The following is a 17024-nucleotide window of genomic DNA, read 5'->3' on the forward strand; positions in this document are numbered from 1 at the left end:
GATATTCCCATGTTAGCCTCACTTTATTCCTTTCAATAGGACAGGGTCAGGCATGGAGTTAGGTCCAAAGTTGCTATAACCTAGAGAGGTCTCTAAGAGTCTGTTCTGATCTAGGTCTAAGTACTTGGGACTAGGCCCAAAGTATGGCAGCTAAGGAATTTATGTCAAGTTAAATCCCTAGGGGACTAAATTTTAGAAAGAAAATTCATTATTATGAATATTTTTGTGATAAAAGGATTTAAATCACAAAGGAATGTCATGTGTCATCATGCTGCACAAGAAAAATCAGATCAAAAAAGATAAAAACCTGAGAAAGAAAAAAAACAGAAAAAGCCAACCACAACCAAAAAAGTGAAAATACTCTGCTTTTATCCACAGTCAGTCTCCATAGTTCTCTCTCTGGGCGTGGACAGTACTTTGCACTCCAACTCCAATAATAGATTTATTTTGACAGAACTCTGGATATCAAAACAATTTGAATATGACATGACATTCCTTCAAAGAGATATTTCTTAGATAGCTCAGACAGCATGATGTAATGGAAGGACCAGAAATGCTCAGAAACACAGCCCTAGATCTCTGAATCTTGTTCAGATGCTTATTAGCCATGTGACTTTGGCAGTTCTCTCACTTCCCAATATATCTTATTTTTATTTATTTGTAAGGCCTTTAAAGGAACTGAATAATGTAACCTTCAAAGTCTTTTCCGATTTCACCCTATGATCCTAAATTAACAAATGGCAACATGTGTTAAGTTCCTAATTCATAAACAAACATTTGTTAAACTCCTAATATGTGTAAATAGTAAACAAAAATTGTCTCTTACTTCAAAAAGCTTGCCTTCTGGGAGAATATACTACTTACCCAGATAAGTAATTATTAGATTATTTGTGGAGGGAGGAAAGAGAGTTGATAAAGATTTTGTAGGAGATAATAGGTTTTGAAAGAAATTAAGGTTCTAGGGGACAGGTGATAAATTGTACAAAGGCAGGAAACTGAATACTGAGTTCTGGTAATTAGTATTGCATGGTGCTTAGAACCATGCATACTATAGAACTCATTCTTGCTTTCTGGAATATTGTATTCCAAGTTCTTTGCTGTTTTATACTAGTGGTTGCTGAATAATGTGTGATTCTGACTATGACTCCTTGATACTTGAATTCTTTCTCTTTCAGAAGGAAACTGGAGGATTCTTTCTATTTCCACTTTGAAATTTGGATGTTTTTTTTTCCAAGTTTTGTTGAAATAGGATATTTCTTTTTTTTGGTCATGATATTCAGAAAGTCCAGTGATTCTTGATTGTTTTCTCCCTTTTCCATTTTCCAGTTTAGTTGTTTTTGCTGTAAGATGATTTATACTTTCTTCTAAGGCTTTTAATTTTATTTGCTGTTGATTACTTTTCTGATTCCTTTTTCCCCCATAGTTCTTTTCCACTTTTATCCTGAAGCACACTCACTCCATTCATTAAAACATTTTTTAGTTTCTTCCAATAATTCTAGTTAACTTTGTGTCCAAGCTATGTTTTTCTCCAAATGGATTTCAGAGTTCATCTAGTCCAGCCTTTCATTTTACAGATGAGGCAAATGAAGTCCACAGAGGTTGTGACATACATGGTCACAAATGTCAGAGATGAGATTTGAACCTAAGACCTTTAATCCCAGAGTTTAGTTCTCTTTTTATTGTAACATATAGTAGTATTTTATAAGTTTTTCTTGAATTGAATTGAATTGAAAATCCATTTCTTTCATGTGGTCTTGAAATTCAGTATTCTAAAAATAAGAAAGTTCATTTTGTATTTCTGACTACTGTGAGTTTATTTCTTTTGAGGGAGAAAGGAGGTAAGGTAGGAATAGAGGGATACAATTTGGGACTCAAAGCTTAAAAAAACCAAATATTAAAAATTGTTTTAACATGCAATTGGGGAAAAATAAAATATTTTATTAAAGTTTAAAAAATAAAATAAAGTAAGCCATACAAAGAGGAGATATACAAAGTCTTCCAAAAGTCTTTGTGCAATTTAAAGTTTTAATAGCTTAAAGCTGCACCTTGTTTTTTATTTGTGTCATAGCAGAGTTCAGGAATAAAATAAATCTGTGAGATATTTATATATTCCTCCCCTGGCCACCACTGTAGTGATATCATGAAAAGAGAAATACCTTTGGAACCAGAGAATCCGGATTTTGATCCTGTCTCATATCCCTTTATGACCTCAGGCAAATAAGCCTTAGTGTCCTTAGGGAAAGTGAAAGAGTTGGATTAGATGTCGGCATAAATCTTTGGCTTGAAATCTTTAATTCTACTAATTTATTTCTGTTCAAATAACAGTGAAATCTGTCACTTAAGAGTTTCCATTCTTGATTAAAACAGAATAACCATTTTTTTTCCACACAGAGAGAAATAGATAATATAAAAGAACAGATCCTGGGTTTGAATCAGAAAAAAAAAGACTTGTTGATGAGCTTGAAGACAACTGTCCTGGCTCTCCATCAGCGTTTGCAACAGGAAAAACAGGAATTAGAAAAGGAATCAGAGGAATCTGGAGTGACTGAGAGGGATGATTCTGAATGGAAAGTAAGTATCATTTCATTAGCAACAGACATTTAAGTATTTACCACAGCAAAATCCTGTGTCACAATAGATAGAACATTGGTCCTAGAGTCCAGGAAGTTCAAATGTGACCTCAAAAATTTCTAAGTGTATGGCCCTGGGTAAGTCTTCTGATTGCCTCAGGTTCCCCAACTGTAAAATGGGGATCATAATAACCCTTCAAATAAGATGATTTGTAAAGCACTTAGCATGGTATCTGACGCATAATATTTACTTAATAAATGCTTGTTTCCCTCCTTTTTGTAGGCCCTAATAAAAATATAAAGATGGCTAAAATGTAAGCCAGAGTTCCAGCCTTTAGGGAACTTGCATTGATGAATCCACTAATATGGGTTACACATAATGTGTCCCAAAAATGTTAGTGTGGTTTTAAACTTTAATAACTTAAAATAGTTTTTTTTTTGTTTTTTTTTAATTATTTTATTGTATTTATTTAAATAATTTTAGGACATCTAGTTGTCATAGTAAATGAAGTATTGTACCTGGAGTCAGGAAGATACTTCTCCCCAATTCAAATTTGGTCTCAGACACTTATTAACTACGTGACTGTAGGTAAGTCACTTAATGCTGCTTCCCTCAGTTTCCTCATCTGTAAAATGAGCTGAAGAAGGAAATGAAAAACCACTCTAGTACCTTTGCCAGGAAAACCACAAATGGAGTCACAAAGAGTCAGACACATTGAAATGACTGAACAACAAAAATGCAAATAGAGTTTAGAATCTTACTGATACTTTGGGATTACCCTGGATTTTTTAAAAAAAGAAACAGTTTTGGCAGTATCTCATACAAAAATTGAAAGTGCCAGGAATAATAGTAAGAAGATGAGATCTGTCAAATTTCTTTTTTCAACCCATCTGATGTTTTTTTATTTTAGTCAGTACAGTGCATCACAATACGCACTGTTTAGAAAATCCTTTTCTGAAAGGAATTGCTAAGCCAGAAATTGTTCATAAACATTTTTTTAAAATCACCAAAAACCTCAAGGTGTGTTTATTCTGGATGTGACCTAGTCCTGTTACGCATAGTTTGTTAATGAGATGCTTGTGAAATTCCTGTACTAGCTAGGCAGTAACCACCCTTTGAAGTCTCCACCTCCCTGTGAAAGAACAACCTCATTTCAGTCAGTGGGAAGTGTGGTAAAGTACCTTTCTGACCCTGATGTTCTAGGATGATGAGACAGGGAAAGAGAAGAGTTAATACAGCTGAAGTGTCTCTAGTTTTGGGTCCCAACAACCCTTAGTGATTTAGTCAGCAAACCTAAACAAGCTACTCTGTACACACGACCTAGAGCCATAGGGGTGGAGACCAGTGTGGGTGGCAAAGGACTTAACAGATCTACAACTGGGATAAAAAGTAAGTTTCAAAAATAGATTCACAAAAATGTGGAAAGGAGTGGTTGGGTGTGATGTAGGATAACTTAACTGGCTCTGTTTTTGTTCTGTATATTTCAGCTGAAAAGGAAAGGATCCATGTTTCTCCCACCATCAATTGTTGAAGAGATAGAAGAAAGTTCGCAAAAAAGTGAAGTAAGGAAAAGACTATTTTTTAATTGCTAAAATTTATTTATCTAAAATTCTAAGATAAAAGAAAATTAAGTTAAAGTAAATTAAAATGGATACAAACAAGGAGAATTTTTTAAAAATTAATTTTTCTGTGTTAGAAGGTTTGAAATGATTATGCTTTAGGCTTGTCTTTATTTGAAGTATCAGAGATGTAATGATAACAAGGCTATTTGTGACAGATTAAAACAAAAAAAGAGCAAATTTCCTTGAAATATTGTGAAGTTTTAAGAACATGTTATTTTTTGCTCAAAGTTTCAAAAATTAAACTTTACTTTATCATATTTAAATTCATCTTTAGCTGAAAGCAGTGCCACCTGAAACAGCAATGTTAAAAAGTAATGCTATGCTACTAATTCTTAACTGCTCCCATTATAGCTCATAGAACAAGACATTTACAGATATCTTTTATGAAATCAATTTCAATTTCATTCCTATAAAAAAAAAACTGAGTTTACAATAGATCCTCTGAAAAAGAGAAGAAAATTGCAGTAACTAATAGTTTGCATACCTCTTGCACTATTGCTAAGAGGTTTAATGTTCATTTTATAGATTGTCAGACTGATCCAGGGTCATTCAAAATGTTTCTAATTCTTTAGGTTATCTCTAGCTTCCCTGGAAAGCTGGTGAGAGCCCTAAGTAGAAAGAAGATCCATGTGAAAGGAAAGCGAACCCCAAATTTCTATACTTTTTCCACCAGAAAACAAATTCTTGTTGCTTTGTGGAAAGAAAGGATGTGAATTTCTGCATATGTGGACAAGATAACAGAGGCAAAAAAAAATCTTTAGAACACTTCCAATCTGACTTGTTTAAAGATGTAGTTCAGGGCTAAATTTTCTAAATTTCTCCAATACTTATCCTAAAGATTTTAATTGATATCCAAACTCTCAAACTAAATTATTCTTTTTGAATGAAAAAAAGAGAATATAAGGCAAAAAAAAAAAAAAAAAAAAAAAAAAAAACTGTTGGGTAAGAAAAAAAAATGATCCAAAAGAGACAGTCTAATAATTAAAGAAGTCTTGCTTGAGGGAAGGTGATGGTGGCTATTATGAAAAGATCTCTTCTATTTGTTAATGTTAATTCAATAAATGATGTCTTAGAATGGAGAAGAGAAAGCAGAGTCGTCTAGTCCTTGGCTGTTACATTGGAAACATGAGAGAAACAAAGAAGAAGACAGAGCCTCCTCTTCCTCTGGAACACTCATACAGGTACCCATTACTTATTTCCTTTTATATGTTCCATCTCCATCACTAGCTTTCTGTTAGTTTAGAGATTTTATGCCTTTCCATTTTTTTCCTGACTTTCTTTAAACAATCACTGAATATGTAAACTATCTACCTCAATCCATTTTGGAAACAAAAATAAGAAACCTTAAGTGCGTACATACTTTTTATCTTGGGAAATATAGTAAAAAAAAAAAAAAAAAAAGTGTGTGTGTGTGTATATTAAAAACTGAGTCAACATTTTAGTACTACATTCCCTTGTCAATGCATAAATATAAAGACAGTAACTATCATTTCACATTTTAAAATTTGAATATAAAAGTATCATTTGGATGATTAAACTGTGCTCAGCTTTTAGAAAATTTGATTTAGCAAAATTCAAATATAACAAAACCCTACTCTTACTCTCTCATCATATGTGACCTAACCAGCAAATCCAAGCCCTTTTCCTCATTCCTCATATTTCTTCTACAGAATTTTATATTCCTTCTTTCTTGTTTCCATAAAACTATAGCCTCTTTTACTTGCTTTGGATAACAGAGATGATTTGCATGGCAACTGAACAAGGATAACAAGCAAATACATGAAAGCACTTCCTTTTTTTTTTTAAAGGAAGAAAGAAAAGAAAAGGGCATTGTACCTTCTGTTTTATTCTTTTTTATTTCCTTTTCCTGCCTTCTCTTCATCTTTCTGCCCTGTTCCTCCAAAGGTTTTCTCTTTACTGTCTTTTATTTTTGTTATGTCCTATGTTTTCATTCTTGACAATGTCATATGTTATCCTCTAATGATTTCAACGATATCACCTATTGTAAAGTACAATAGTAATTGTGCTGGATGTGGAGCCAGGAAAACGAGCTTAAATCATGCTTCAAATCATGCTTACTAACTGAGTAACCTTGGGCAAATCAATGAACAGGTTTCAGCCTCAGGTTTCTGCACTTCGAAAATGAAAGTAACCTATGTCCAGAGTCATTAAAAATGCTTTTCACACCTTAAGACTATATATCAAGGAGTTCTCAAACTTTTTGGTCTCAGGCTCCTTTATATGCTTTAAGATTACTGAGAACAGCCAAAAGTGTTTATCTGGGTAATATCTAAATGGATAACAAAATAATTAAAAGGAATAAAATTTTTAAACTTTCATTTATTAGTTAATTTAAAAGTAATACTAATAAACCCAACATATGTTAACATGAATAATACATTTTATGAAAAATAACAATTTTCCATAACAAAAAAATTTGGAAGAGTGATTATTTTACATATTTTTGCAAGTCTTTTTAATGAATGGTTTAATTAAAGACAGTTGGATTCTCATGCTTCTGCATTCAGTCTGTGGCAATATGTTGTTTGGCTTGAAACATGTGAACAAAATAAAGCCAACCTCATACAGATATATCATTAGAAAAGGAAAAGATATTTTAAAAGGCAAATAATGTTATTATTGCTATGTAAATAGTTTGACTTCATAGCCCCTGAAAAAGTCTCAAAGACTATTAGGAATCCCCAGACTTATACTTGTTCTGTGTAAATGTTAACTTTTATTATGATAATGACTTTGCATATGAATTCTTTGCATATTAATATTTTTGTTTGTATATCTGTATACATATATATGTATCTATAAATACATAGGTACATATATATTTCTATTTCGAGAGAGAGAAAGTGTCTGACCTCTCCTTCTCCTAGCTATCCCTACCTCAAATTTAACAAAAACAAAAATCCACTCATCAGATCCTCACCAAAACCAGTTTTTCTTGTTTTTCTAATTGCTGTTTAATTGTCAGTGATCCCAGACAAGCCAAGTTTAGAATCTTGGAATCATTGATTCTTCCATCATCGAAGTTACATCTAGTTCCTCACTAAGTCTTACTAATTTTACCTCTGTAAGATCTTTCCCATCTTTCTTGTTCAATTCAGCTGCTACCACCCTAGTCCAGACCTTCCTTATGACATGTATGGTCTCCTACAATGGCCTCCTTCTGATCTCTGTAATTCCCCATTCTCAACCATCCTACCCTCCTGCCATTTCCTAAAGCAGAGCTTTGATCATGTTGCTCCTTTTCTTTAAAACTTTCAGGAGCTCTTCGTTGTTTTATCAAATAAAAACCCAATTTCTATGGCTTGACATTTAGGGCACTCCACAATTTGGCCCCAATCCTGTATCAGATTATTCTACCATTCTTCTCTCAACCCATGCAATGCCCAAACTAGACTATTTGCTGACTTCTCTTGTGGAAAAGAATTGATGCCTTCTTATCTCTTTACCTTCATTCATGTCATTCTTTCAGGTTGAAATGCCCTCTTATTTTTGCTTATCAAAAGCATGTCTAACATGTTTTACACGATTAAACATGTATAACCTATATAAAATTGTTTATTGTCTCCAGAGAAGATGGTAACAAGGAAGGGAGGGAAAATTTGCAGTTCAAACTTTTTTAAGTGTTTATTAAAAATTTAAAAATTAAAAATAAACTTTTGTTTGATAAAATTATACCTGTCCAGTTCAGATTCCATGTCCTCTGTGAAACCTCCTCTGAAGCCATAGTGGGAAGTGATATTTTTCTGTTCTACAACTCCCTACAAGATCGTTTATGTATCTATTATATCATTCTACTAGGCAGTCTAATAATTTTTATTAAGGTATTTTATTCCCCACTAGCTCATAAGCTCTGGAAAGTCAGAGATTACCCTGGTCATCTTATAGTCCCACCAATGTTTAGCACAATGCACATACACAGTAAGGAATCAATCAACTTTTGTTTAATAGATGAATGATTTACAGAAGTTCAAATTACATTTAAAAAAAACCTAACTATTATGTGAAGACAGAGGTACTGATGTTGTAAGCATTCCCATTTATTACTTTTTACTTGCTGTAGTAGAGCAGTGGGAGGACATATAAATAATTTGTGAAAGAGAGCTTTTAAAATGTCAGAAAGAAAACGAAAATCAGAGCTACCAAAATGAAATTTTATTAAATGATTCCCTGTGTTGGGGATTTGGAATCAATTAATTAAAAAAAAAAAAACTTTTCAGACCTAACAGCTAGCTTTATGCTCCTAGGAATAATGACTTAGCTAACCTCAGTTAAAGCATCAGACATGCAGTTGCAGCACAAATGTAAAAGCAAACCAGATTACATTGCATAAGGAACAACATGGTAGATCAGAAAATGTGAATTTGGAATATTTGAGTTCTAATCCCAAACCTGCTTCTTTTTGCCCATGTGACCTCAGACAATTTAAGTAAGCATTTATTAAATGCTTGTTATACAAAAGGTATGGTGCTAGGTGTTGGTGATATGGAAAAAACAAAATAACAACAACCACCCTGTCCTTATCCCCAAATACCTTGCTTTCTTAATGGAATTCAATATGTATACAAATAAATTCAAGCTAATTTAAGGGAAAAGAGAACAGGAGTTTACAGAAATCTTTATGGAGGAGGTGACACTCAGTGAGCCACGAAATATTGTGAGTGACAGATAAGGAGGGAATGCATTCCAAGCATGGGGAGGGAACGTGAAAACGTACAGGAACAGGAAATGGAATGCCAGGTTTGGAGAATGGTTAGGATTCAAGTATGGTTGGAATGTGGAGTTCATGAAGAAAAAAGATAACATTCAACTGAAAAGTTATGTGGGAACCAAATTGTAAAGGGCTTCAAATGCCTGACAAAAAAGTATTTTATTATACAATATGGGGGGGACACTGAAGAATTCTGAGTAGGGGAGTGATATGGTCATTATGATTAAGAGAGGCAACTGGGTGGGACAGTGGATAGAGTGGCAGGCCTGGAGTCAGGAAAACTCATCTTTATGAGACCAAATCTGATTTCTGACTCTAGCTGTGTGACCCTAAGCAAGTCGCTTAACCGTTTTCCTCGGGTTGCTCATCTGTAAAATAAGCTGGAGAAGAAATGGCAAACCGCTCCAGTGTCTTTGCCAAGAAAACCCCAAATGGGATCCGGAAGAATTGATTGAATATGATTGAAATGACTGAACAACAACATGATTAAAGAAGATTGCATGGCAGCTATGGGAAATTAAAATGGTCCAAATGAAGGGTGATGAGAACCTATACTAAGAGGCTATCTGATTATGAGAGAGGGAATACAAGAAATGCTAAGGAGATAAAAAAAAAAATTTGCAGCTAGTTAGATATAGGGAATGAGAGAAAGAGAGAGGAGTCAAGGAACCAGTCAGTCAAAAACCATTTATTAGTATATTACAGGCCCTGTACCACAGAAAAGCTAAAGTAGTCAAAAGGGAAAGATAACATGTAAATAACTAACTAGGTACATACAAGATATATATATATATATATATATATATATATATACGCACACACACACATATAAAATAGAACAGGGAAAAACTCTTGCAGGAAGGGGGAATTGAGCTGAGTCTTGAAAGAAGCCAGAAATAACAAAAGCCTGAGATAAAGAGATAGAATATTCCAAGCATGGAATAGCAGTTGCAATGAAAAATGGATTGTTCTATTTGAGAGCCTACAAGTAGGCCAGTTTAGCTAAATTATGGAGGACATGAAAGGAAATAAAGTATAAATCAGGAAAGGTCAGAAGAACATGCAAGGGAATTTATATTTGTATTTGATTCTAAATGAGGATCCCCTGGAGCTCATTGATCAGAAAGAAATGGTTAGAACTAGATTTTTAAAAATTTACCTTGAGTGGAGGATGGATTGGAATGGAGAGACACTTGAGGTAGAAAGTCTAATTCAAATGTTATTGAAATAGCCTAAGTAAGAGGTAGTAAAGGGCTAAATTAGGGATGAGGTTGTATAAGTGGATAGAAAAGGACACATACAGGAGATGTTGTGAAGGCAGAAATGAAGGACTTCAAAGTGAAGTCCTTTAAATGAAGTACTAAGTCTTTGGGAGGATGGTGATTCTCTAGGAAGAAATTGAGAAGTGTGGAAGAGAAATGGTGGAAGGCAATGATGATGAATTCTTCTTTGGCCATGTTGAGTTTGAACTGTCGGTGGGATATCAAATTAGAGATATTTAACAAGTAATTACTTCATGAGAGAGATTTGGGATAAATGTATGGACCTAGAAATTATCTGCACAGAAGTTAATTGAGCTCGTGGGAACAGATGTAATAATTAAGAAAGAGAAGGCAGAAAAGAATTGAAGTCCAAGAAGAAGGCCTTTGAGTATAACTGCACTTAGTGGGAAGGAGAAAGGAAATTATCAGTATAGGAGATTGAGAAAAGAGTATTAAGCTTTAGCTAAGTGCTAAGTAAAGTCCCAGAAGAAAGCAGTGTCATGGAAGCCAAAGAGAGAACATGATGTAAGAAGGAGAGGTCATGAGTGTCAGAAGCAACAGGGAATTCAGTTAGGTTATGGATTGTTTTTAACAATTAAGAGATTGCTGCTATTAAAGTTATTTCAGAAGAGTGGTAGGGTTACAAGCCAGATTGCAAGATAATTAGATGTGGGTAACGGTTGAGGAAGGAGAGGTAATGCATTTGAGTAACTCTTTCTAGGAATTTGTCACTAAAAGGAAGAAGAGATACAGAAATGTAGGGAGTCAGGTGAAGAAGCTTCATTTGCTTGTTTATTTTTAAGAATGAAAAAGATTGAGCATGTTTGTTGAAAGTAAAGCAGAAAGGAGCCAATAGATCAGACAAATTGAAGATGAGAAAAAAAGGGAATCATTAGAGGGGCAATCTTTTCAAGAATATAAGAGAAGGTGATATAAAGTAAAAAAAAAAATGACTTGAGTACAAAAAAAGGTTCTTTCTTCCTTGAATCTGTAGCAAAATATTAAGAATTTGGGTGATGATATAGACAAATTTTGAGAGAGGAAAGTCAATTGAAATTGGCCCTAATTTTTTCATTTGGAAAATGAGTTAGATTGGATCATCTTTAAAACTACTTTAAAAATTCCATGATTATGAGAGTTGCAAAACAACTAACAAAAACATATAGCTACTAACTCAGTTAGAACCAGCAATGACCAAAGCTTCTCAAAGCAGAACTTTTCTCTCAGGACTTTTTTTGTTCTTCAGCCATTTTTCAGTCATGTCCAACTCTGTGACTCCATTTGGGGTTTTCTTGGCAAAGATACTGGAGTGGTTTGTCATTCCTTCTCCAGCTCATTTTATAGATGAGGAACTGGGGCAAATAGGATTAAGTGGATTTGTTCAGGGTCATACATTTGGATATGTGTCTGAGGCTGGATTTGGATTCAAAAAATGAGTTTTCCTGATTCTAAGCTCAGTGCTCTATCCATTGTGCAACCAGCCTACCAAGACCTTTATGAGACCAAATAAAAATAGAAAAGACTTTGAACTTCTTTGAATAGGCTAAACTTATTGACATTTTATTTTCTTTGAATAGCCATTCTTTCCAAATGTATGTCGTATTTCTAAATATTGTTTCTCTTACTTTGATTATAAGATACGCAAACATAGATAATATATGATGATGGCATAATGGGAATTTTTATATTGCTGTTGTTCATGTTATAGGAGGCAGATGGGCGAATAAGTACATATGATGGATACAACACTCAAATATCTGTTCCAAACCTACTGAAAAATGAGCAGAATCTAGAATCCTCTCCAAGCCATACCCAGGAAGAAGCGGTGAGTTTTTTGTAATTGTTTAATGACCTGAATATAATGCTTGGTACCCAGGTGTTCTGGGATAATCTGTACAATCTAAGAACCTTTTGAACTTTTACATAATAATCTTTGCCATATAATGCAAGACGTGGAGATTTTATCGTGTTAGCTTTACAAATGAAGTAATTGAAATAGAGAGAAGTTAAGTAATTTACTTTTGATGCTGCCAGTTCAGAAATGTCATTGTTCTTTTCACCAACTGTTACCTTTTAAGTCTAGGTTAATTAGAGAAATGTGTATAATTTTCTACATCCTGAGTATTCAAAAAGTATATTCCAAAATAGTTCTCTGTTTGTGGATGGTCCTCTCATTATTTCATGTAGATTACCTTTACTTCTCTAGATAGATTGCTAGGTGTTTGAAACTAAGGATCATGTCTTACTTCTTTTGTATCCACAGAGAGCTTTAAATAAAATACTGAGCATATTATAGCTATGATATAAATTCTCATTAATTATCAGACAATAACGGTACATCCAATCAAAACAGATTTGACAGGCTCAGTCAAGAAACAATTATTCATTCATTCAGTGCCTCTTATACATTGGAAACTGTGCTAGGTGCTGAGATTTTGTTGTTGAGTCATTTTCATTTGGGTCCAACTGGGACACATTTGAGATTTTCTTGGCAGAGATACTGATGTGTTTGCCATTTCCTTCTCCAGCTTATTTTACAGATGAAGAGTCATACAGTTATATAGTTAGTAAGTATTGGGGTCAGATTTGAATTCAGGATGAGTTTTTCTGACTCCAAACCCCAGAATTTTATCCAGTGCAACACCTAGCTTTCAAAAACAAAAATTGCAACAATCTTCACCTCAAGGAATTTACATTCTATTAGGGATAAAATACCCTATTAGTTTAGGAAGGAAGCTTTGGTCAAGGTAGTAATAACAATTGTGAATGAAGCAGTAGGATAGTAGATTGTCTCACCTTTCATAGTAGCAATGCTAATAATCTTTTGATTTAATGCTCTTTGAGATCAAAGTAAAAAGATGGAAAAGGCAAGATTCATGTGTCTGGACTAGATAGGCCCTGGTGTCCTGGTGGATGCCTGGATGATTACAGTGTAATCTGACAGTATCATATATTACCAGGTACGACCCAGAAGGAAGATTGAGATGAGGCTAGATTCATTTGTCTTGCCTCATGAAGATGCATATCAGTCTATTGATTGATTTAATAATATGTATCAAGTGTTTAACCAATGGCATAAATGGTACTAAGTAGTATCTGAAGCAAGTGATAAAGAAATTTTACCATTCATTATATTTTCCATTTGCTAATAAACTTTTCTCTTCCTCCTTTTCTACCTCTTTACCTGATATATTACATTCTTGGAGCCTTTCCTTCTCCTTTGTTTCCTGCTCCACTGCCTTTGCTTTAGGTCAGCCAGTGGCCCCTTTGAACATTGTTTATTACCTCCAGTGGGGCTCTACCCTTCCTTAGTTATTAACTTTATATCTGTACTTTTCTTTCTTGCATGAATAAATAAGTTACTTATAATGCTTAATAAAACAAAAGCAGACACAACCTCATTGATGTCTCATCCAAAGTATTCAGTCACCCCATTAACTCAGGCAATTTTCAGAGAAAACAAAACTATCTATAGTCATATGAAAAAAAATGTTCTAAATAACTATTTATTAGAGAAATGCAGATTAAAACAACTGATTTACCCCCTCAATACCCATTAGACAGGCTAATATGACAAATGTTAGTGAAGGTATGGAAAAATTGGGACTCTGTTAGAGTTCTGAATTGATCAGAGCATTCTGGAGAACAATGTAAAACTTTACCCAAAGGCCTATACAACTGTACATATTCTTTGACTCTTTGATACCACTACTAGGTCTGGATCCCCAAGAGATCAAAGGAAAAGAAAAAGAACATATATGTATGAAAATATTTGTTGCAGTTCTTTTTGTGGTGGCAAAGAATTGGAAATTGAAGAGATGTCATCAATTGGGGAATGGCTGAATAAGTTGTGGTGTGTGGCATGTGATTGTGATGGAGTATTTTTGTGCTATAAGAAATAATGATCAAGATTCTTTAAAAAAAAAAAAAAAAAACCATGGGAAGACTTTCATAAACTGATGCAAAGTGAAGTGAACAGAACCAAGAGATCATTGTACACAATAATGCAAAACTGAACAGCGATTAAGTTTAACTTAGCTATTTATCAATAGCTTAGATCTCAATAATCCAAGATGATAACAGAGGACTTATGATTAAAAGAAAACCTAGCCATCTTGAGATAAAAAACTAATGGAGTCTGAATGCAGAGTGAAGGAAGCATACTGTTTTCTTATTTTTATTTTTCTTGAGTTTGGGTTTTGGGGTTGTTTCTTTTGGCTTCGGTCAGTCAGAGAAAATATGGCAGTCATATTTTCTTTTGCAATATAACTAATATGGAAATAAGTTTTACATAACTGCAAAAGAAAAAAGTTTTGGCTAGGGGATTAACTATTGACTAAAATAATAATTTCCTTCTTTTCTATGGATTTTCATGACCCATATTACTATGAGGGCTTCTTAAACTTTTTCCACTTATGACCTTTTTTTTGCTTGAGAAATTTTTGTATGACCCTGTGTATATAGGTTACATAAAATAGATATATAAATGAAACATTGATAATAAGTCATAATTTTGAGACCCCCACATTCAGTTACACAACCCCAAATAGGATCATGACCTGCAGTTTAAAAAGCTTTAATCTTTAACACTGTTTGGAATGTGAAAATCAAAAAATTAATGAAGTTCCTCACTCTGACTCTGTATGCACACTGCAATTTTATAGTTATATTACACTTCAGAGTTATAGAATTTCAAAGATAAGAGTATATATTGTCCATATTGTCCCAAGTGTAGGCTTAAGGCATTCCCCTGTACAACTTATTTGAGACATGATCATCCATCCATCCTTTGCTTGAAATTTTCTAGTAAGGGGAATCCCATAACCTCTTCAGGAAATTCTTCCACTTTGGGGTATCTTTAATTGTCAGTAAGTTTTTTCTTATAAAATCTTGAACTCTATAACTTTAATTGATTATTCCTAGGTTCCTTCTCCAGGACCAAGTGTTTGAGCACCCTCTTCTATATAACAAACACTTATTAAGCACCAGCTATATGCTGGACATAGTACTAAGCACTTTTCAAATATTATCTCATTTGGTTTTCATAACAATCCTGAGATATAAGTGCTATCATTAACTTCATCTTACCATTAAGGAAACTGAGACCATGGCACTCACTCTCCCTCTGGAATTCAAAGTAGATTAGGGGTGGATGTGAATATAGTTGAGAATCATATAAGTACATAGAGACAATTGAACTGATTGGAACAGATGAATTCATCAAGTGAAGGAATACAAAGAAAAGAGGAAGACACCTATGTTTATTAAGTAAGGGATGAATATTGATCCAGGAAGACATAGAGTAAGTGGTCAAAAAGATAAGAAAGCTACCAGAAGTGAGGAGTTTCATAGATACTTAAGAAAGAAACAGTATCCAGAAGGAGGAGGTTATTGGTTTTGCTGGCACCAAAAATGTCTTGTGGGATGAAACCTCAGAAAAGGTCATCCATCAGACTTAACAATTAAGAGATTATGATTTTTGAGGGAATGAGTTTAGTAGAATGGCAAAGAAGCTGGATTGTAAGGGTTAAAAAGACAATGAGACAGAATACCAGAGAAAATTGGGAAGGGGGCTAAAAGGGTAAAATAGACCTCCCTTCTAATCTTTACAGAGGTGAGAAATAAGCAGTATGAAATATTGCACTCAGATATAGTTGATATGTTGCTTGTTTTTTTCCAAGCCACTTCTTTTCCATGTTTAATCATTGTTATAAGGATTCACTTAATACATAGGAGAGAAAACTATCCAGAAATGAAGATGATGTAAAAATTAAAGGTATGAATAAAAATAAATCTTTAAAAGAATAAAAAGCAAATGGCGGCAACAAGTACAAACAGCTTTTTCTAGAGGAAGAGGAAGAGAAAAAAGATAGAGGATGATATGGAGTCAAATGAAGGTATTTTAAGTGAGGAGAAGACGTGAACATGCTTATAAGAAGCAGAGAAAGAGTTAATGGCTATTGAAAGACTGAAAATTAGAGAAGAGAAAAGATTAAAGAAACTAATGTCTGATAGATACAGGAAAGTATGCTAAGAGGCTAGTATTGGCAAAGCGGTGAGTCAGTTTCTTTTCAGAGACAGATACTAAAGAAGAACAAATGCTCATGTAGTGGGGTTTTGAAGTATACATTAGTGGAGAAGACATGGTATACATTTTTAATTTTTTCTATGAAATAGATGGGGATAATTTCAGTAGGAAAGGGGTAGAGTTATTATAAGGCAGAGGTATTAAACATGCTGTTTGAATCAGACTAAATTGTAACTGGGAATATTTAACAAAACAAATAAAAATACAACAAAATACAGATATCATTACATTTTTAAATTAAATCAGTGTAGGTTAGACCCAAGTAGCAGCCGTTGACAAATACGTGGTCATTGAATCTCTGGGGGTTAAATTGAAATTTAGTTCTATAGCCTCATGCAAGCATTTCAGGGACTGAGAGAACACACCATAAATGGTACAACACTTTTTCTCCCAATTGCTTAGAATAAATACTGTGTTGATGCACAAATCATGCATATGATGTTTATACAAACAGGTTTAGACAAATCTATAACAATTTATGTGAAAAAATATAACCTTTTTATTCACATAGCATACATCATATTCTCTCACACACACATATACTCTCTCCTCTCCCAATACACACACACACACACACACACACACACACACACACACACACACCTAGATGCCTGAAATGATTTCTTTTCATTTGTGAAAACAGTCTCTCTCTCTCCCCTCCCGCCCCCACTATTCACTTTCTCTGAAGATTCTAGTAAACTGGCTTCTCAAAAATCCTATTTGTAAAATAAAGGTGACAACAGTTTCATTAG

The 17024-nt window shown here is 33.8% G+C and overlaps 1 protein-coding gene across 2 annotated transcripts in view; it reads left to right on the forward strand.

The window, feature by feature from the left end:
* SYNE2 (spectrin repeat containing nuclear envelope protein 2) overlaps window positions 1–17024 on the forward strand; it is a 297544-nt gene that overhangs the window by 146389 nt on the left and 134131 nt on the right. Inside the window, exons 61-64 of one of the 2 annotated variants that reach the window (XM_023502825.2) lie at window positions 2392–2571; window positions 4059–4133; window positions 5267–5374; window positions 11893–12009. In XM_023502825.2, the coding sequence (XP_023358593.2) occupies window positions 2392–2571; window positions 4059–4133; window positions 5267–5374; window positions 11893–12009 (480 nt within the window). Of the gene's footprint in view, window positions 1–2391; window positions 2572–3626; window positions 3961–4058; window positions 4134–5266; window positions 5375–11892; window positions 12010–17024 lie in introns of those variants that run through there. The other variant, XM_031952701.1, reaches the window with a different exon arrangement.

This window comes from Sarcophilus harrisii, chromosome 2, assembly GCF_902635505.1.
Source record: "Sarcophilus harrisii chromosome 2, mSarHar1.11, whole genome shotgun sequence".
Classification (NCBI taxonomy): domain Eukaryota; kingdom Metazoa; phylum Chordata; class Mammalia; order Dasyuromorphia; family Dasyuridae; genus Sarcophilus; species Sarcophilus harrisii.